Raw genomic sequence first — 22373 nt, forward strand, 5'->3', positions numbered from 1 at the left:
TGGTTTTCCTTGCATCACAAATGGAGATGTCCACATAATGGATATGAGTGTTGTAATTGTTTAACAAAGGTCACATCGCAGAAGTTTGCTGTAGCACAGCAGGCACCAGGCAGTGACACCAACCCATTAAAATTGATGATAAATATTTCAGGTCAGGATCAGGTTCTGGCACCATGTAGAACCTTGTTATATGCAGCAGTGCAAGATATTCCAGCAACTTTTCTTTTAAATACCTCTGTCTCAGTCTGAGTTACAGATCAGTATAAAAATTTTAGTATGGGCACTCCCCCACTCAGTGAATTACAATCAAAGTTGTGGGTGTATGGCCACCATGAGGCTTCCCTTCTAGGGCACATGCAACTGACAGTCAATTATCACTAGTTGTCCCAGACATTGCCATTTCTGGTTGTGGCAGATCTGTCAGTCGAGAATATATATAATGCTGCCACACATCCCACTTTTGGATTTTCATTACTTCATGAAATGCACTCTCCATCTCATCGGTACCCATTCATTTGTAACCTGTGCTGCCACTGATACACTTCATATCCAATTTGCACCACTGAGCCATGTTCGGGGAAAGCAGTTGACATTCAAGCCCACATTGTCTTGAAGCCTACAGTAAGTCCCAGATTTTGCAGAGCCCACCCAATTCCATTGGCCATTAAGTAAGAGGTTAAGGTTGAACTAGACAGACTACAGCAATCACAAGTTCTGTTTCCCACTCAGCAGGCTTCATGGTAGTGTGCTCAGGAGACCTGGGGCAGTGGGAAGGGGGCTTTAGTTGGTTGTAGGGGTACTTTAACCAAACAATTAATGCTCAAGTGAATACAGTTTCTTATCTCTTACTTCAGGGTCATTCCATGTCAAATCAACACACTGATTAAGTTTGATGTTCTCAAATTTTGATGAAACTATGTGTACCTAGTCTCCATACATAGTTATGATTTTTTCATTATTTAATTAAAAATTTATTAACCCTTGAATTTTCAATTTTTTGTTAAAAATTGCTACACCTTTGAATAGTAAATTGCTATTTTCTCTGGAACCCGGCAATATACACACCTTCAACTTGTGTCATTTTAAAACTCTTTAGATGCACTTTCATTTGGTATTCAATACGACCACGTTAAAATTTACATTTTTTAAAAATAAATAAGTTTTAAATTTTAATTTTCTAAAAAAAAATTAGTATTTTTAAAATTCTGAAAAAAAATAATAATCACAAAATTTCCTTGCACAATACTCTTACACCTCTGAAAGTTTCATTTTGGGATCATCATGGGATCACATGTTGCAAAATTTTCAATTTCCATGTGTTGTGTGAAAAACGACTTTCACAGAGGTTCTACATTGAAAAATCACCAAATTAATTTAAAAACACTGACATTTATGAATAGCTGTGTCTATCACAACTTCTTATAAATTAGAATTAACTGTAAAGGCTCTGTTGCTTTTGACCATGTCATTTTCAGGCAAGGTGCACATTCAGCCTGTTGGAGTCACTAAGTTCACCTTACACTGAACATCCACCAAATGAATCCACATAACATCTGGCTTCTCGGGATATGCAAAAGAAGGAGATGAACCACATGGATCAAGAAGTGTCACCTTTAGTTGTTCTTCATATTTCCCCAAAATGTATACAAGCTACTACTTGTTTTTATATACTGTAGTTATGTACCCGTTTCTACCTGTCAATGACAGTATTTTTTGGGGTCTGACAATCAACTGTTGTAATGAACTTTGAGCAATATGAGAATATCTTGACAAAGATTTTTGTTGCCTGAAACTACAGGAATGAATGCATGAACCGTTTCAGCCACTGAAATTGTCAAACCTTTGCTGAGCGACTGTTTAAAAATATAGCTGTCTCTATGTATTTGTCCCAAGTTACAAATGTAAAATGTATTCCTGAGATGTTTTCCATGGCCCACTTGATAAAGCTGCCGAAGTGTAAGAATTTGAGCCTCATATGGATGTTGCAAACATTCTCATGCTGCCAATGTCTTTTTGTGCCACCAACTCCATCACACGGCCCTTTTCCATGAGCAGTTGCTGAAAAATTCCATTCAGCCTCTACGCCACAATCACTTTGATAAAACAAAGATTTTTAAAAAAATTTCTTGTTTTTGTACTGAGCAGCAGCACCATCAGAAAATTAGTAATTTTTTTAGGTTAAAAGTGCTTTCTCAAGAATTCAATGAGAGTCCTCTGGAAGCAGAACACAGCTACAGCGTTATGTTCAAGATAGTCTGAAATAACAACACAACTGAGATACTCTGTTTCTGTTTCTCCTTTGTAGTACACAACAAATGTGTGAAGAGTGGCTTGCTGACTTGTCCAATGATACCTCTGGACCTCATCCTGCATCAAAAATGAGTAGTTCTCAGAAAAATCGCAATACACAGCAAACTGTGAATCTTTTAGGCTTTCTATAATGTGTTTCGTAAATGAACTTCGTTTTTTTTAAAAAAATTATTTATTTACACGTCAAGTTCCGTAGAACCAAAATGAGGAACAAATCTCCAAGGTCTTGGAATGTGTCAGTACGTGAAACTACAACATAAAAGCAGATAAAAATAAATGTTTACGAATCTGAAAATAGTCAAGCCATAAGTTTAAGTAAACGCAATCAACAATACAACAAGAATCAGCTTAATTTTTCAAGGAATTCCTCGACAGAATAGGAGTGACACATGAGGAAACTCTTCAGTTAATATTTGAAAGCGCATGGGTTACTGCTAAGATTTTTGAATTTGAGTGGTAGCTTATTGCAAATGGTTGCAGCAGTATACTGCACACCTTTCTGCACAAGAGTTAAGGAAGTCCGATACAAATGCAGGTTTGATTTCTGCCAAGTATTAACTGAGTGAAAGCTGCTTCTTGGGAATAAGCTAATATTGTGAAACTGTAAAAACTGAGTCTTACTGTGATTTAGCGTTAGTTTATTTTCTACATGCCATGAACTAAGGTCATGAACAGCACTATTTGAAACCGAGCCAATGTTGCACACAACATCCTTTACTACCAAGCTAGTGTTATCATCAAACAGAAATATTTTAGAGTTACCCGTAATACTAGAGGGCATATCATTTACATAAATAAGGAACAGGAGTGGCCCTAACACTGATCCCTGGGGCACCCCCCACTTGCCTGTACCTCACTCAGACCACACATCACAGCCATTCTCAACATTGTGAATAATCACCTTCTGCTGTCTGTTGCTAAAGTAAGAGGTGAACCAACTGTGAGCTACTCCCCGTATTCTGTAATGTTACAACTTCTGGAGCAATATTTTGTGATCAACACAACCAAATGCCTTAGTTAAATCAAAAAATAAGCCAAGCGTTCGAAACCTTTTGTTTAACCTACCCAATACCTCACAGAGAAAAGAGAACATAGCATTTTCTGTTGTTAAACGACTTCTAAAGCCGAACTGTACATTTGATAGCAAATCATGTGATAGAAAATGATTAATTATCCTTACATACACAGCCGTTTCAATAACTTTTGCAAACACTGATGGCATAGAAATAGGTCTAAAACTAACTACATTATCCCTTTCTGCCTTTTTATAAAGCGGCTCTACGACTGAGGACTTCAATAGTTCAGGAAACTTACTATTCCTAAAGGAAAAATTACAAATATGGCTAAATACAGGGCTAACATGTGCAGCACAGTACTTTAATATTCTGCCAGGCACGCCATCATAACCACGAGAGTCCTTAGTCTTCAGTGATTTAATTATTGACTCAATCTCCCTCTTGTCTGTATCACAGAAGAGTATTTCAGACATCAATCTCAGAAAGGCATTTGCCAAAAAAGTTATATGATTCTCTGTAGAAACTAAATTTTTATTTAATTCACCAGCAATGCTCAGAAAATGATTGTTAAATACTGTATACACATATCTGATTTATCAGTAACAAAAATATTTTTACTGAGAACTGACTTTATATCGTCGATCTTGTGCTGCTGACTAGACGTTTCCTTCACAACTGACCATATGGTTTTAATTTTATCCTGTGTATTAGCTATTCTATTTACGTACCACATGCTCTTTGCCTTCCTAATAACATTTTTAAGCACCTTACAATACTGTTTGTAATGGGCTACTGTAGCACGATTGTGACTACTTCTAACATTTTGATATAATTCCCACTTTGTTCTGCAAGATATCCTTATCCCACTAGTCAGCCACCTGGGCTGCCTATTACTGCTAGTACCCCATTTAGAATGTCCTAAAGGAAAGCAACTCTCAAAGAGCATGAGACATGTGTTAAGGAAAGCATTATACTTATCACCTATGTTATCAGCACTATAAACATCCTACCACTCTTGTTCCTTGACATGGTTTAAAAAACTTTCTACTGCTTTTGGATTAACTTTCCTACATAGTTTGTAATTCAATATGACATTTGTTTCAGTACTAATGCCTTTTAGTGTTAAAATTTGTGCATCATGGTCTGAAAGGCCATTCACTCTTTTGCTAACAGAATGCCCATCTAATAAATGAAGAATGAATAGTCTATGGCTGTGCTACTGTTCCCCTGCACCCTAGTTAGAAAAAAACGCAGCATGCATCAGATCATATGAATTTATGAGATCTACCAACATCCTTTTTCTTGCACCATCATATACAAAATTTATATTGAATTCACCACATGTAACTAATTTCTGGCACTTCCTACAAAATGAATCTAGACCCCTCTCTAGCTCGAGCAGAAATGCTCTGAAGTCATAATTTCATAATTAGGGGACCTATAAACAACAACAATTAGAAGTTTAGTTTCACTAAATTCAACTGCCCCTGCACAACATATCAAATATCTATTCAGTGCAGTGCCATAATACGTCTATGGACTCAAATGGAATACTGTTTTTTATGTACATAGCCACTCCCTCACCCCGCAAGGAACTCCTTGAAAAACAGCCAGCTAATCTGTATCCTGGTAAAGGAAGCCCCCGAATTGTCAAATTATTTAAGTGGTGCTCTGATATACCGATAATTTCAGAGTCAGCATCTATAAGCAGTTCACTAACTTTGTTTTGCAATAAAGTCATGATGGACCAAGATAGCTTATTTCCAAATAAATTGATGAACTCTTTAGTTGAGTTTTGTAATGTTTTAATTTACACCCATCCACAGAAAACCACTGTCGAAAGGTGACATCGTCTTTCAGCTTTTCTTCTAATGCCTTCTGAAGTATGGTCTTGATTTCCTTATTCCCAGAGCATGAATTAGTCTCCAAACTGCCAATCTATTGATGGTGGATTGCACAGAACCTTTGCAAGACAATGTGTATATGTCTATATTTCTCCACTTGTTACCAAGTTCAACCTCGTATTTTCAAATTTTGATGAATGGTGGCGTGCGCGCGCGCGCCCCCCCCCCCCCCCCCCCCACACACACACGTGTATGTATCACAGAGGGCTGCTAGAACACAATTTTTAGGTCTTCCATAACATGTGTTGAAAGTTACTAAAATCAAATAGCAATAATGTAGAATTTAAAAAATACATCAGTGTATGCCCGATTTCACTCCATATAGGCCTACTCTGAAGTTTTGGACAGAGATTTCAAAAATGTGTGTTCAAAAGGCAAACAGAGGTACACATAAATTAACATTCTGCAGGGACACTGCGAGCTACTGTTCACACAGGATGCCACAAATTTTATGATGTAGTGGCACAATTTGCAATGTGGTGTCATACGTCTCACCTGACGTGATTCGGGCATTTGTTAATACACTAGATTTAATTCTTGTAGTATGACCTGATCCCATGATGATCCCAAAATGAAACTTTCCGAGGTGTAAGAGTATAGTGCAAGGAAATTTTGTGATTTTTTTTTTTTTTTTAATTTTAAAAATATGGCTTTTTCAGAAAATTCAAATTTAAATATATTTTTTTTAAATGATTGTAATATAAACACCATCATGTTGCATGCCAAATGAAAGCCTCTATAAAGAGCTTTAAAATGACCCATTTTGCAGGTCTGTATCTCATCTGGTTCAGGAGAAAATGGCAATTTACTACTCCAGGGTGTAGAAATTTATAACGAAAATTTTAAGATTCAAGGCTTCATAAATTTTTAATTAAACTATGGAAAAGAAGAGATTTTATGGTTTTCATACATAACTGTTTGGGGACACTGGGTACACAAAATTTCATCAAAATCTGAGAGGTAAAGGTAAATTTTTGTTCAAAATTGTGTTGACTTGACACGGAATGACCCTTTATACAGATAAACACTTGTCTAAATTTTTGGGAAATTAACAATTCTCAAATATCAGTCTAGCGAAGGCATATTTTTGGTTGCCTCTTGGTGAAAACTTATGGAAGATATTGGTCTTGAACATGAAGTTGGGACTGTGTCAATATACATTATAACCCTGCTTTTATGTTTCCGGAATTAATATTTTCCCTCCATTTACTACACCCTTTGTTGCTCCCATCAAATTTCCCATGTTTACAATGTTAATTTCCACTCAATTTTGTGTCAACATATTTGTAATTTTCCCACAATTTATGCTTTATGAAACAAAGTTCGTGGAGGAAAAACTAATGTAATTGATATAAAATGAGGCTGGCATGGCACTGGCCTCCACGTAGTGTTTAAAAATGTTATGCAATTAAGTTTTTTGATAGCAGGTGCTGTCTCACCTTCTGGCAAGTCCGCATTCTGAATATGTGTGCCAGGACATTGTTTGTTTTCAGTTACACAACCAACTGGACAATGGCTTTATGAGTTTCGATAAATTTGCAGAACATAGCTAAGACGTTTAGGTGTAATCCAGTTCTTCCACAAGTTCTGCAATATATCCAGTTAGGTTCCCAGATATCCAGTGCAGATCAATCTGGACTTCACTACCCCCACTTCCAGGTCACAGGGGATAGCCGCTTGGCCCGCTTTTACCACTAGCTGCGGGTCACACCTGTATACATCAACCTGGCTTCACCAACGATTGAATCATTGGACCTGCCACGTTCTGCAAGAATGCTTTTGCTCCCAATAGTCTCTGGGCCTTTGCAAGAAGTACCAGAACAGGCACCACTGTCGTCAGTGGTCTCGAATGTCTTCTAAGTGCCTCCCATACTGATGTCTCCCAGGTCCTGGCAATTGCTTCCATTGCATCATGCTCCCCCATACTGGGTAGGCAGATTCTAGCCCTCTTTGCCATTTTAGTAACCCCACTTGACATGCACATGGAAGATAGGGATTTAACTGCTGATTTTGTTGGCCAGTCATGGGAATTTCCGTAATGGGAAGTCCCCCAGATGGTGATCTCTTTCTTTCAGCTACTGTTACCTAACGTGCCTCTACCTGTCGACTCTAACCATTGTGACAGTTTACGATGCATGTAGTGTTCCACCACTGCTGGGCTTAATGGAACTGAATACTAAATGTCTACTTATCAGATAAGTAGTACTTCGGTTTCATTCTCCCTGTCAAGAAATCCTCAATCCAGTGACAAATTTTGTTTGATGCCTTATGCACTGTTCATAAAAATTGGTATGGTACTGAGGCAAACGTTTTACGAAAATCAGGAAATGCTGCATCCACCCAATTGCCATGGACATGGCTTTAATGTCGTTATGTGAGAAAAGCATGTATTGGGTTTCATATGATGGATGTTTTTGGTACCCTGCCAATTGGTGTTGAGGATGCCATTCTCTTTGAGATATCTCATTATGATATTACAAACAGAGGGCTCTCTTCAGGAACACCTTTTTAACAGCATAGTGTTGTGAGTCGCAATCTATTATTCTTCCCTTTAGTCAAAATGTCAAGTGCCAAGGTAACACAATTACTGCATACTTATTATTAATAATAAGTGGTAAACTGTACCTCCTCTTCTGATGTTAGTGGAAGCACTCTCACATCATCTATTGACTTTGAGATGGAAGCTTCATTACCAACACCAGAATCCTCCTGGTTGAGGCTTCTGAACACCATACGAGACACAGGTAAGTGTTCAGGAGATATCCGGCCTACAAAATAAATTACAAAACAGAATAAGTAAAGAGAAAGATTTGGTTGTTAAGAGAAGTAAATGCATCCAACAGATAACTTTCAATATCAAAATCATGTTTATGTTGCAGTACATTTGAATTTAATATGATGCTGCCCATATGATGCCCTGGAGCAAGAAATTTGAGACCATATCTAGATGTACATTGACAGAAGAAACATAAAGAATTGTACACATTAGCATATGCCTACATCATAGCAATTTCTGTGCAATAGGCAATATGTTACCATCAATCACATAACTATGAAGACGAGACAAATTTCCAATTAGTTGCCATGATCAGGCCCAGTGGATGATGTGCTACCTTGAAAGATCCCTCAGTGGCCGGAGACTGTGGTCATGTGCGAACTGAGCTTGTGTGAATGTGCATGTGTGTTTTCAACTTTAGAAGAAGACCTTTTGGCCGAAAGTTCAAATGTGTAGCAGCCATTTTGTTGTGCTGTCTACGGCTCAATGTCTCCTCTATATGGTGAGTGGGAATCTATACTACTAAAATAAAATTATGTTCTCTGATAATGAGGAGACCTGAATGGAAATAAATTCATTGCTTCAAGATTACTTTACTACCGTTCATACACACAGGCTTTCTACAGGTGTCACGTGTCACACATGTCAGTCATCCTGTTCTTGCATTTTGACACACTGCAGTGCCATCTTTGTTCCTTACTCATTGGTTTGTCTTCATTATTTGACCCACTGTTGATTACAGTAAATACTATTTGGAACTATTTTCCCCATGTTCAAGCCTTAGTTCTTTTCTGCAGAAACAGCTTACAGTTGATAATTTTTCCTGCAACTGTACTGTAAAGAACGTACATTTATTCCAACAAAGTAAAACATATTGTAGAACACTTCTATTGGTTGTTTCTGTGAATCAGCTTTCATTGAATATTTCTCAGTCATCTGGCGAAGTATACCTGCACCATACTTAGTTTTATTAAAATTTTTATTGTTTCTGAAAGACATTTGAAATCATTTGCAATTTTTAGAGTTGAATGCGGCATACTGAGAACATGAACATTATTATTTTTCTTACTTTGAAAGCATGATTCATCACAGCAGTTTCATATAGTGATGCTTTCGAAATTCTTACTGATATTGATATCTCTCTTGTCAAACGATTCACTGTATCCATTAGGCACAGCTCTCACTGAGGCGATACAATATGTGATACAACACGTTATCATAAATTTTGTGCATTGTGACGGGTATCAATGTGGCACTCATGTTCCCAAAGGAACAGTACTACAAGTAACATGACACAGCAGCCAGAAATAGCCTGGTGTGTGAGGCCTCACTGCCAGCGCTGTCACGCGCAACTTCCAATTGCGTCACGTATTTACTCAAGACTGGAAAGAGATATGCCTGTCCATCCAGAATTAAAAAATAATTTTGATATGTTAGCTACATTTAGTACATAGTGTTGTAGGACCTAAAATCCATCATATGTAGACACGCCAAAGATTATGTTTTTTACTGCAAACTTTTCAAAACGTGCTGCGTTTTATCTAATTTTGAAGTATCATAATAAGTATGGGCAACAGTGAAAAGAAAACCAGTTTATTATCAAGCTATGATATCAGAATATATGACAAAAATAAATAAATTTTCTTTACCAAAAAGTTTCCTCAAAATCGAATGAGAAAGAATGCATGCGCAAATAAAAAAATAAATAAATAAATAAATAAATAATAAAAAAAGTAGATTTTAATTTTTTATGCGAAAATTAAAGGTTTTATTGAGAAATGAAATACAGAGACAGGTGTAGTTTCGACTACATAATACAACTGTTTGAGGTACACCAGGTGACTTGAAATTTCCTCTCCCGTGTTATCACATGATGCAGTTGTGTGGAGCAATCAAGGGGTTGTGCTGACAATACAACAGAGGATCGTATTGTTGTTGTATTGATGTAGTCCCAGCGCGAACCACTAAGTCATTTCAACTTTTGCTTCTATGTGCTCCAACAATGTGCGCTACTTCTATGTCATATCGTGTGTCGCATTGCGTATTGTATGGCATATCATATTGCTGCTGTGAGAATGTCTTACACTTATAGTCTTACTCATCAATATTTTAGCCAGGTGCAGAGATAGCAAAAAAACTGTCACTTATAACTTACTCCCATTTTAAAGAAACACACCATATTCGGATACGGACTGATTCTTTGGTCGATTTCATCATCTCACAAGTATGTAATTCTGTTAACAGGTGGTTTCTACAGCTATTTCTAAATAAAATTTGATACCAAATTTATCCAGCTTACAGGTCTCATATTAGCCGTGTATTGTATAAACAAGCCCCTGGCTTCAGTAGGAGAGAGCTGTTCATCAATTGTGATGTTTTGTCTTTGACTGTAATGCAGGGAACAGTTTTCAGTGAAGACATGAAGGAATTAAAGATATTAGCTGACAGTGGCACCTAATGTCTTTAATTCCTTTGTGTCTTGATTCATAGGGGCTGCAGGATCAAAATGGTTTCTGTTCTTTTGGATTTTCAGTGAAATGTTTTCCAACTTCTGACCACAAAATAGACTTTTGCCTGCTTTAGTTTTATTGGTCTCTGTTCCCAGCCGTAAAAGCATAAAACTTTCATATCTCTCAATTCATCCCTTGACATAGTATTGCAAATCAACTGCAGCTTCCAGTTTTCTGATGACAAATTATCAATTTCAATTCCATTGGTGCAAAAAAGATAAGGGCATACAAAACTGGAATAAGTGTTCCCAGCTCAGACAGAGAAACATGTCAATTGTTTCCAAGTTACCTCTGGTCTTCGGTATCTGTGCACAGCTTTATATCCTTCAGTATAGCATCATCTATGCACAGAATTGTGATATTTTCCTTCAAAAGTGGTGTTGGTCCCGCTGTCTGATGTACACAGTTTTGCTTGTGTAGCCTCCTGGGTGCATTCGTGATCTGATCCAAAACCTCTTTTGTCTTGCCTCTACCAAATTCCGAATGGCCCACAAAATATAGTGAAAGTAACTGACACCTACCTTTTCCATACTGTCTTTATCTGTTTCATCAAATATCTTCCCTCTGAGGATGATATACTGGTTTTGATTTCTTGTTACAGGAGTCACTGATGTACTTCACTTGATTCCGCACATTATGGAATGCAAGTATCACTATTAGTTTTTCAATTTGACAACAAACAGACTATTGTTCTGAAACTGGTTGCATATGTTATACATATTCAATTACTTTCTTATCTGCCAACTTACAGGCCATTTTCAATATCTGTATCACAACTTAGTCAGACCCAAGCACTGTAAGTATACCATGTCGCTTCAGCATACATCATATATTGCAGCATCAAATCACTCTCTTATAATGCAGCTGCGAATTTTCAGTATTTCCAGATGAAATAAATGCAAAAAGAAATTATAAGTTGTCAAAATGACTGCTACTGTGGCTCTGGGTATGCAGTGGGAAATAAAAGTCATGTCTGTTATTTTTACAGAGCAATCTTGTTGAAAACAAAAAAGTCACTTAATTGCAAAGTATTATGGGAAAAAAATACTGACATTATTGACAGACAAATTTAATAGTCAATTTGAACCTATTTACAGCTGCAGTCATAATCTTCTTGACCACTGGCTTTCTGGCATATGAACAATGGGCCCACTTTCAAAAAGATAAATGTCCAAACATAATTTTCAAAAACTTCTGCTTACCTGGTGGCAGTAGACATCAAACAAAACTGTAAATGGGTATAACTGTAATTTGCATGTGGCAATAAAAGAAGAACTATGAGCTTTACGCTGCATTAAGTTGAAACAGTAATTCAAGAGAACAATAATGTTTTTGAAGACTGTTCAGGTGAATTAGTGAAAAAAGTTTACACTTTTGATCTCTCAACAAGAAAATTTGAAGAAGTAACTCAAGACTTCTAGAGTACCTTTACAACAGTCCTCTATGGGAAAGGTGACAAGAAAGTTTGTTAATCATTGAGATATCTTGGCACTACATGGACTTCAACCTCTCATAATGTCCCCTAGCTCAAAATAAATCCATTAAAGAGACATGCTGCTTTCAAAAGAAAGATAAAATCCTCTTTATTATTTTACAGTGTCCCTTGACCCAGGCTTTGAAGCAAATTCCCCTTCAATGTCATACCTGGGCTTGAACTTTTCAGATATATCATATCCATTGTATATCAACAAATTAAGCTATTTTACTGTTATAGTAGACGATTCTTCAACTAAGCACCAACTTTTACTGGATGTGTCACATATGCTTTTGGTTTCTCTGTCTTTGGTAATGTTCCTTTTATTCACTTTGTTGTGTTAATGTCTAGGTTTCTCATTAACAAAAAAGGTATTTAATTTTATGGTACTGTGCAGAACTGATTCCGACTTGACAACACACAGGCAGGAAAATTCATATTTTTAAAAGAGTTCCTTAATTGTTCTGTTCTGACTTAGACAAAAATAAGATTAGTGGGAAACTTTCCAGCAAAATAGCACTATTTTGCAGATGATAATTTGAGAAACCACTGAAATATAGTAATAATACGGTGTTTATGCATCAGATTAGATCGTAATTAACTATGGTTATTGTACTGAACACTCACATAAAATAACTGCGAGAAAAGTAGCTGTGAATCAGCAACACAAAAAAAGGTGTACGAAATTCGAGCTTAAATTCACAAAATATGGTACAGAATTGCTGTAGTAAACAACTTAATCCAAATATAAATACAGTTTTGAAGGACATTACAGTCTACCTGCTGGTACTCTGGGTCCGGCAATTGTCACTGATGCCTGGCTGTCAGGTAGATCAGTGAGTTCAGGCTGAGTACGGACTGGATCGGCACTGATGTCCGGTGGTGGAGTTATTGAGCTAATTTTGTGCCAGGAGGGTGACACACTCAGCTGAGATGAATCTGCACTGGACGTTGGAGAGGAGGTGCGCAAACGTCGTCTATGCTGTTCTTCTGATACTGCCAGACTGGGTGGAGGTATCTGACTTGGAGGCAGGCCACCTCGTACAGCTTCCCGCAATGCAGTCAGCTGATCACGAACCAATGTTTTCATTTCCCTGCACAAAAATAATTTTGATAATATTTTTCTTATTGTTAAGGGATTCTTAAAATTACACTGCACAAATTTCAAAATCTTCACACTGCATACCATAAACAAATGGAAACTGATGATACTAAAATGAAGTTAGAGATGGAAAATCATGGGTGGAATAACAATACGTAATGGATAGATTGCTACTCACTACATAAAGGAAGTGTTGAGTGGCAGATAGGAAAACTGAAAAAGTCTGCTACATATTATCAGTTACTGGACTAAGTACTTTGTCAGATGTACAAGTCCTATACTCTTGTCCATGTTATTGTCTTCATTATTTCCGTTCCTCAATTTGCTTGAATTTCATCTTATATATAATCCCTCCTTTCATTTAAATCTTTATGTGCATTACTTTGTCTGTAGTGCAATAAGAGTTTATGTTTCAAATGCTTGTTTGATGATTACATAAAAAAGGGTACATCTTTAAGGAAAAAGAAGTTCACAGCATTGCACAGTCAGTATAAATATATTGTTTCATCTTTTGTTTTCTAACTGATACATTGGTAGTTTCAAATGTTTAAATATTAAGATAGATAAATAAAAGCTTAAAGATTCCAAGTGAAAAAAGAATGACAGGAAGAAAAAACGAGACCAATTACAAATGTTACTACAGTGATTAAAATGATGCGACAAAGGAAAGATGTAAAAAAATGAAATTTAACTCAGTTAACTTAACAAAAATAATGATAAAAGCCATTTCGATAAATATTTAACAATAAATATTTTTTAGGAGCTGATGAGATTTGAACCCACAACTTTTTACATGTGAGACTTGTACCTGATCTGTCACAGTGTGCAACCAATCTATTAAACATCCCTTGTTCCAAGCTGTAGAACATCATGTGAAATTCCCAATATTTGTATAATTACTAAAAAATGAGGGTACACCATGATGAATGGCTACAGAGTGAGGTACCTGGGACCTTAACCTACATCACGGTAGAGATGATTTCAAGAAGTCAATACTGCGGCTGAGGACCTCTCCTCCTTAGTCCAATAATATCCAGCATTCTTTTTTCAATGCTGGAATTTTATTCCTGAAGTTCAACTTAACTGTAAGAGGTATAGATGTACTATCTAAAGCGATATATGAAAATTTGTGCCAGACCCAGATTTCACACTTATCACAAGAAGTCACCTTACCACTTAGGCTATCCGAGCATGCTCCTCAGACTGACCCAAACTTCCATGTGTCAAGCCCATATCTGTTTCTTCTCATAGATTATCGTACATCTCATGATCACCCTGCAGGTTTTTAGAATCGAGACAGTGAGAAGTCTGCTTTCATCGAAGGAAAATGCCATCTTCAGTGTGCATCAACTCATTAACAAAAAATCAGGTGAAAGACACAAAATGGAACATCCGCACCCCACACCAACTAGTTTGTTACCTTCTACATAACTATAATGTGCCTTAATAACTCACTGAGTTGCAATGTTGTGGAGGGATTTAAAAAACTGAGCTGTTCCCATTGTCCAAATGGTATACTGAAAGGCTTTCCAATGAGAATAAGGTTGAAGCAGGATTCCACAAAGTGTAACAGCTACACATCTCAGTCATCAACAACATCACACAAGAACTGGACCTCATTCTACAGTGGTGATGTCATGTTACAGCACTGGAAAGATAGAAACTGAAACAACATGTCCAGTCATGGCATTACTGCCTCAGTCAATTTGGATTCTGACTGAACATTGTAAAAACTGTGCACTAAGAAACAGTTTCTACTCCTGGGACACTAAGTCTCAGAACAAAATTTAAAGAAGGTTGACACATACTGATATCTTGTGTTCCATTAACTTGGTGGCAGAATCCATAGCAATGAAAGAGGCAGAAATTAAAGTAGCTTCAGTGTGATGATGGAAGCTTACTACGGTACTGTGTGACAAACTAATTCCAAAATACACATGACACTCATTCATCCTCTAACACTTATGCTACAGAAATGCATATGCTACATAGGAGAATGGTTGTTTCCTAATTCATCAAATCTTCAACACTGAGAGTGACTGATTTCCACTTTATTTTTGCTGTTGCTCTGTGGGTTGTTCTTGCTTATCTTCTTGCCTTTTGTTATTAGTTCTTTGTTGGAGTGCAAACTTAATGGTTCAGTTTAAATATAATACCAGTGGTTCATATGAAATTAATACTGATCATGCGTATTATTTACAACCTTTTGTACATTCTTACTTGAGAGTTTAAATGGCAATGTGGATGAAAAAGCAACATAAGCCTATCCTATGCACTACATTACCTGACCATTTGACAGTTTTCCTGAACGTTATTCATTCTGTGAAAAAATACGATGGAGAAGACTTCCACATATCATCTTAGGAATTGATTAGGAACTAGCCTCGAATACTTACTTGTTATGAGTTTTGTCAACAAAATTTCAGCAGTAGTTAAGTTTTAAAATCTACGTCATTCTTTTATCTAAAATAAAGAGTGGGAACTATTTTGACCATAACGTTAAAAATCACAAATTTTATTTAAATTAATTATTTATGCTACTGACCAAGGAGTCAATATTTTGTCCACAATTTCACTTTAACCTTGTTTGGAACAAGCAACGCAATGTGTATGATTCTGCTGAACAACTATTGTAAATTTACGTTATGCTGAATAAAATAATACTATTTTCTTTTACTAAAGCCAAAAATAATTTTTAAAAGCATGCTGAGGACAATGTGAACTACCATTTCCACAATTTAGGGGATCATACAATCCATGTCTCCATCTACTGGAATTGATGCTAATACAAAGAATAATTTTAGTTGAATAAGTGGGATAAGAAACACAGTATGAAACCATAATATTGCTTACATAAGCTGCAGCTTGCATACTTCCAGTTCCCTCTCCCTTGAGCCCAGCTGAGCTGCCATCTTCTCTCTTTCCAGGTTTTTCAGCTGCAGTTCTGCTGTTTGTTTCTCTAGCTCTTTCACAGTTTCTTTTAATCGAGACTCCAATGCTTCTTGTTTTTTCAACAAATCCTGCACAACACAGAAAAAACCAATCATTTTCTTTCAATTCCAAACTAAGAAAAGCTATTTATGGTTTCTATGTGGAAATTAAAATGAGAATAATGAAAACTACTTAAAACTATAAACATGAAAGTTGTTTTTAAATCTATCGAAAAAAGTCTATTTAACTTAAACCACAAACATTGTTCCCTGAATTGATTGTGACCCTTTGGTTCTGAGTCAAGTGAAGGGAGTGAATCAGACTTCGAAGGTTCTGTGATAATCTAGGTTATGACTTCCTGCACTTGTGCCACAGGGTTGAGAACTATACGGTTCTCCTAAATCGGTTAGCTGCGCACTACTCATCAGAGGCTGCTATTCAGTTAGCTGACTGTGCATGAGGTGCAGACAATAGTTTTTTTACATTAGGCAACTCTCCATTCAATCCAGATAACGACAGCTACAGGAAGCCCAGAAGTAACAGTGTAAGATCGAAAAACATGCCTCCCACAGGTGACAGTATTAAAATCCTTAGAAAGCTGGTTGAAACTTGAATTTGATATTGGTGAGATTTTTGGGGAAAATTTAAGTGTATATTGAAAGGATAGACATATGGGAAATGAATGTGGTGTATTGTTGCAGCAAACAAGAAACTCCGATCCACTGAGATAGAAATCGAAGGTGCAAGTGAGGATCGAAGGTGCAAGTGAGATTGTTTGGGCAAGACTCAGTATCAGGGTGAGCACAAAATGATAATTGGATCCTTCTATCACCCACCATATTCATCTCCCGATGGAACCAAAAACGTTGGAGAAAACCTTAGTTCACTTGTATCTAAGTTCTCCAATCATGCTGTAATTATTGGTGGATACTTTAATCATCCAATAGTTAACTGGGAAAATTACAGTTTTATTAGTGGTTGGCATGATAAGACATCCTGTGATACTTTACTAAAAGCCTTCTCTGAAAACTACCTGGAACAGATAGTTAGGAACCACACTGACGATGGAAATACATTGGATCTAATGGTAACAGATAGACCTGACGTCTTTGAGGATGTCCACATTGCAATTGGTATCTGTGACCATGGCACGGTTGTGGCAACAAAGATTATGAATGTACAAAGGACAACTAACACAAGCAGATAGATATTATGTTCAGTAAACTGGATAAAAAATCAGTAGTGTCATATCTCAGTAAGGAACTTGAAACTTTTCAACACAGGACAGATGAATTTAGAGCAACTCTGGCTCAAGTTTGAAAGAATAGTTGACCAAGCACTTGATAGAAATGTGACCAGTAGAACAACTCATACTGGGAGGGGACCTTCAAAGTATACAGTCACTGTAAAGAAAATTCTAAAGAAACAGAGATTATTGCATAATAGATGTAAAACAAAGCATGGGGGCTAGGGGTAAAGAGATGCTGAACAAAACACATTTGGCTGTCAAGAGAGCAATGCATGATGCTCTCAATGACAACTGTAGCAGAATATTGTGAAATGATATTTCACAAAACCCAAAGAAATTCTGGCCGTATGTATAGGCTATTAGTGGCACCAAAGGTAATAACCAGTCCCTAACCAATGAAACATGAACTGAAATTGAGGGTAGCAAAACAAAAGGTGAAATGCTTAACTCCATTTTCAAAAGTTCCTTTACAAAGGAAAACCAAAGGAGAATTGCCCAAATTTAATCCTTGAACCACTGAAAAGATGAATGAAATAAGTATTAGTGTCAATAGTGCTGAGAGACAGCAGATATTGTTAAAACTGGACAAACCTGCAGGGCCTAATAGAATCCCTGTAAGATTTAATACTGAATGTGTGGCTGAGCTAGCCCCTCTTCTAACTATAATCTATTGTAGATCCCTCTAACAAAAAACCGTGCCCAGCTCCTGGAACAAAGCACAGGTCACACCCATCTACAAGAAGTGTAGTACAAATGTCCTATAAAATTACTGCCCAGTATCCTTGACATCGATTTTTTGTACAATCTTAGAACACATTCTGAGCTCAAACAGAATGAGGTATATTGAACAGAATGTCCTCCTAATGCAAACCACTATGGATTCTGAAAACATCGATCATGTGAAACCCAACAACACTTTTCTCACATGACATTCTGAAAGCTTTGGATCACAGCAAGGTCGGGACAGTGTTTATTGTCAAAAGCACGATCATATGAGATACCAAGTGAAATTTGTGACTGAACTGAGAGCTTTTTTTGTAGGGAGGGCACACCATGTTATCTTGAATAGTGTGTCATTGTCAGATTTAGAAGTAACTTCAGATGTGCCTCAGGGAAGTGTGTTGGGACCCTTGCTGTCCATGCTGCACATCTGCAGACAATATTAATAGTAACCTCACACTTTTTGCAGATGATACAGTTATTTATAATGAAGTACTACCTGAAAGAAGCTGCATAAATATTCAGTCAGATCTTGATAAGATTTCAAAGTGGTGCAAAGATTGGCCACTTTCTTTAATGTTCACAAACACACTTCACAACACGAAAAAGCATAGTATCCTATGACTATAATATCACTGAGTCACTGCTGGTATCGGCCAGCTCATACAAATACACTCCTGGAAATGGAAAAAAGAACACATTGACACCGGTGTGTCAGACCCACCATACTTGCTCCAGACACTGCGAGAGGGCTGTACAAGCAATGATCACACGCACGGCACAGCGGACACACCAGGAACCGCGGTGTTGGCCGTCGAATGGCGCTAGCTGCGCAGCATTTGTGCACCGCCGCCGTCAGTGTCAGCCAGTTTGCCGTGGCATACGGAGCTCCATCGCAGTCTTTAACACTGGTAGCATGCCGCGATAGCGTGGACGTGAACTGTATGTGCAGTTGACGGACTTTGAGCGAGGGCGTATAGTGGGCATGCGGGAGGCCGGGTGGACGTACCGCCGAATTGCTCAACACGTGGGGCGTGAGGTCTCCACAGTACATCGATGTTGTCGCCAGTGGTCGGCGGAAGGTGCACGTGCCCGTCGACCTGGGACCGGACCGCAGCGACGCACGGATGCACGCCAAGACCGTAGGATCCTATGCAGTGCCGTAGGGGACCGCACCGCCACTTCCCAGCAAATTAGGGACACTGTTGCTCCTGGGGTATCGATGAGGACCATTCGCAACCGTCTCCATGAAGCTGGGCTACGGTCCCGCACACCGTTAGGCTGTCTTCCGCTCACGCCCCAACATCGTGCAGCCCGCCTCCAGTGGTGTCGCGACAGGCGTGAATGGAGGGACGAATGGAGACGTGTCGTCTTCAGCGATGAGAGTCGCTTCTGCCTTGGTGCCAATGATGGTCGTATGCGTGTTTGGCGCCGTGCAGGTGAGCGCCACAATCAGGACTGCATACGACCGAGGCACACATGGCCAACACCCGGCATCATGGTGTGGGGAGCGATCTCCTACACTGGCCGTACACCACTGGTGATCGTCGAGGGGACACTGAATAGTGCACGGTACATCCAAACCGTCATCGAACCCATCGTTCTACCATTCCTAGACCGGCAAGGGAACTTGCTGTTCCAACAGGACAATGCACGTCCGCATGTATCCCGTGCCACCCAACGTGCTCTAGAAGGTGTAAGTCAACTACCCTGGCCAGCAAGATCTCCGGATCTGTCCCCCATTGAGCATGTTTGGGACTGGATGAAGCGTCGTCTCACGCGGTCTGCACGTCCAGCACGAACGCTGGTCCAACTGAGGCGCCAGGTGGAAATGGCATGGCAAGCCGTTCCACAGGACTACATCCAGCATCTCTATGATCGTCTCCATGGGAGAATAGCAGCCTGCATTGCTGCGAAAGGTGGATATACACTGTACTAGTGCCGACATTGTGCATGCTCTGTTGCCTGTGTCTATGTGCCTGTGGTTCTGTCAGTGTGATCATGTGATGTATCTGACCCCAGGAATGTGTCAATAAAGTTTCCCCTTCCTGGGACAATGAATTCACGGTGTTCTTATTTCAATTTCCAGGAGTGTACTTTGCTATAGCACTTTGTAGGGATCAGTCTACAGAGGAGATTGCTAGCAAATCACTCGTGCGACCTGTTCTAGGATATTGTTCAAGTGTGTGGGACCTGTACCAGATATGACTAACAGGGAATATTGAACATATACAGAGAAGGGCAGCAGAATGGTCACAGATTTGTTTGGCCCATGGGACAGTGTCACAGAGGTACTGAAGGAGCTTAACTGGAAGACTCTTGAAGATAGAATGAAATTATCTTGACAGCTAATACCAGAGTTTCAAGAACCACCTTTATGGAGTTAGAAATGAAAAAAATTTTTTTTAACATTTTTGGAATTTTATCTCATTGTAAAATTTGCAATTTTCTGAATAAAATGATTATATATATATATACAAAGATGATGTGACTTACCAAATGAAAGTGCTGGCAGGTCGACAGACACACAAACAAACACAAACATACACACAAAATTCAAGCTTTCGCAACAAACTGTTGCCTCATTAGGAAAGAGGGAAGGAGAGGGAAAGACGAAAGGATGTGGGTTTTAAGGGAGAGGGTAAGGAGTCATTCCAATCCCGGGAGCGGAAAGACTTACCTTAGGGGGAAAAAAGGACGGGTATACACTCGCGCACACACACACATATCCATCCACACATATACAGACACAAGCAGACATATTTAAAGACAAAGAGTTTGGGCAGAGATGTCAGTCGAGGCAGAAGTGCAGAGGCAAAGATGTTGTTGAATGACAGGTGAGGTATGAGTAGCGGCAACTTGAAATTAGCGGAGATTGAGGCCTGGTGGATAACGGGAAGAGAGGATATATTGAAGAGCAAGTTCCCATCTCCGGAGTTCGGATAGGTTGGTGTTAGTGGGAAGTATCCAGATAACCCGGACGGTGTAACACTGTGCCAAGATGTGCTGGCCGTGCACCAAGGCATGTTTAGCCACAGGGTGATCCTCGTTACCAACAAACACTGTCTGCCTGTGTCCATTCATGCGAATGGACAGTTTGTTACTGGTCATTCCCACATAGAATGCGTCACAGTGTAGGCAGGTCAGTTGGTAGATCACGTGGGTGCTTTCACACGTGGCTCTGCCTTTGATCGTGTACACCTTCCGGGTTACAGGACTGGAGTAGGTGGTGGTGGGAGGGTGCATGGGACAGGTTTTACACCGGGGGCGGTTACAAGGGTAGGAGCCAGAGGGTAGGGAAGGTGGTTTGGGGATTTCATAGGGATGAACTAAGAGGTTACGAAGGTTAGGTAGACGGCGTCCTCAAATCTTGCCCTGAAATGAGATCCATCCTTCATGAAATCCTCCCCACTCCACCAAGAGTGTCTTTCCGCCGTCCACCTAACCTTCGTAACCTCTTAGTTCATCCCTATGAAATCCCCAAACCACCTTCCCTACCCTCTGGCTCCTACCCTTGTAACCGCCCCTGGTGTAAAACCTGTCCCATGCACCCTCCCACCACCACCTACTCCAGTCCTGTAACCCGGAAGGTGTACACGATCAAAGGCAGAGCCACGTGTGAAAGCACCCACGTGATCTACCAACTGACCTGCCTACACTGTGACGCATTCTATGTGGGAATGACCAGCAACAAACTGTCCATTCGCATGAATGGACACAGGCAGACAGTGTTTGTTGGTAACGAGGATCACCCTGTGGCTAAACATGCCTTGGTGCACGGCCAGCACATCTTGGCACAGTGTTACACCGTCCGGGTTATCTGGATACTTCCCACTAACACCAACCTATCCGAACTCCGGAGATGGGAACTTGCTCTTCAATATATCCTCTCTTCCCGTTATCCACCAGGCCTCAATCTCCGCTAATTTCAAGTTGCCGCTACTCATACCTCACCTGTCATTCAACAACATCTTTGCCTTTGCACTTCTGCCTCGACTGACATCTCTGCCCAAACTCTTTGTCTTTAAATATGTCTGCTTGTGTCTGTATATGTGTGGATGGATATGTGTGTGTGTGCGCGAGTGTATACCCGTCCTTTTTTCCCCCCTAAGGTAAGTCTTTCCGCTCCCGGGATTGGAATGACTCCTTACCCTCTCCCTTAAAACCCACATCCTTTCGTCTTTCCCTCTCCTTCCCTCTTTCCTGATGAGGCAACAGTTTGTTGGGAAAGCTTGAATTTTGTGTGTATGTTTGTGTTTGTTTGTGTGTCTGTCGACCTGCCAGCACTTTCATTTGGTAAGTCACACCATCTTTGTTTTTAGATATATTTTTCCTACGTGGAATGTTTCCCTCTATTATAACTATATATATATATATATAT

General features: G+C 39.1%; 1 protein-coding gene across 4 annotated transcripts in view; it reads right to left on the reverse strand.

Annotated features, from left to right (window-relative positions):
• Positions 1-22373, reverse strand: part of LOC126198967 (uncharacterized) — a 157706-nt gene that overhangs the window by 33385 nt on the left and 101948 nt on the right. For all 4 annotated transcript variants that reach the window (XM_049935622.1, XM_049935621.1, XM_049935620.1 and 1 more), the window contains 3 exons: positions 15946-16112; positions 12771-13084; positions 7856-7998 (listed from right to left, as the gene is read on the reverse strand). In XM_049935622.1, coding sequence (XP_049791579.1) covers positions 7856-7998; positions 12771-13084; positions 15946-16112 — 624 coding nt within the window. The remainder of the gene's footprint in view (positions 1-7855; positions 7999-12770; positions 13085-15945; positions 16113-22373) is intronic.

The sequence above is a fragment of the Schistocerca nitens genome, chromosome 8 (genome assembly GCF_023898315.1).
Source record: "Schistocerca nitens isolate TAMUIC-IGC-003100 chromosome 8, iqSchNite1.1, whole genome shotgun sequence".
NCBI classification, from domain to species: domain Eukaryota; kingdom Metazoa; phylum Arthropoda; class Insecta; order Orthoptera; family Acrididae; genus Schistocerca; species Schistocerca nitens.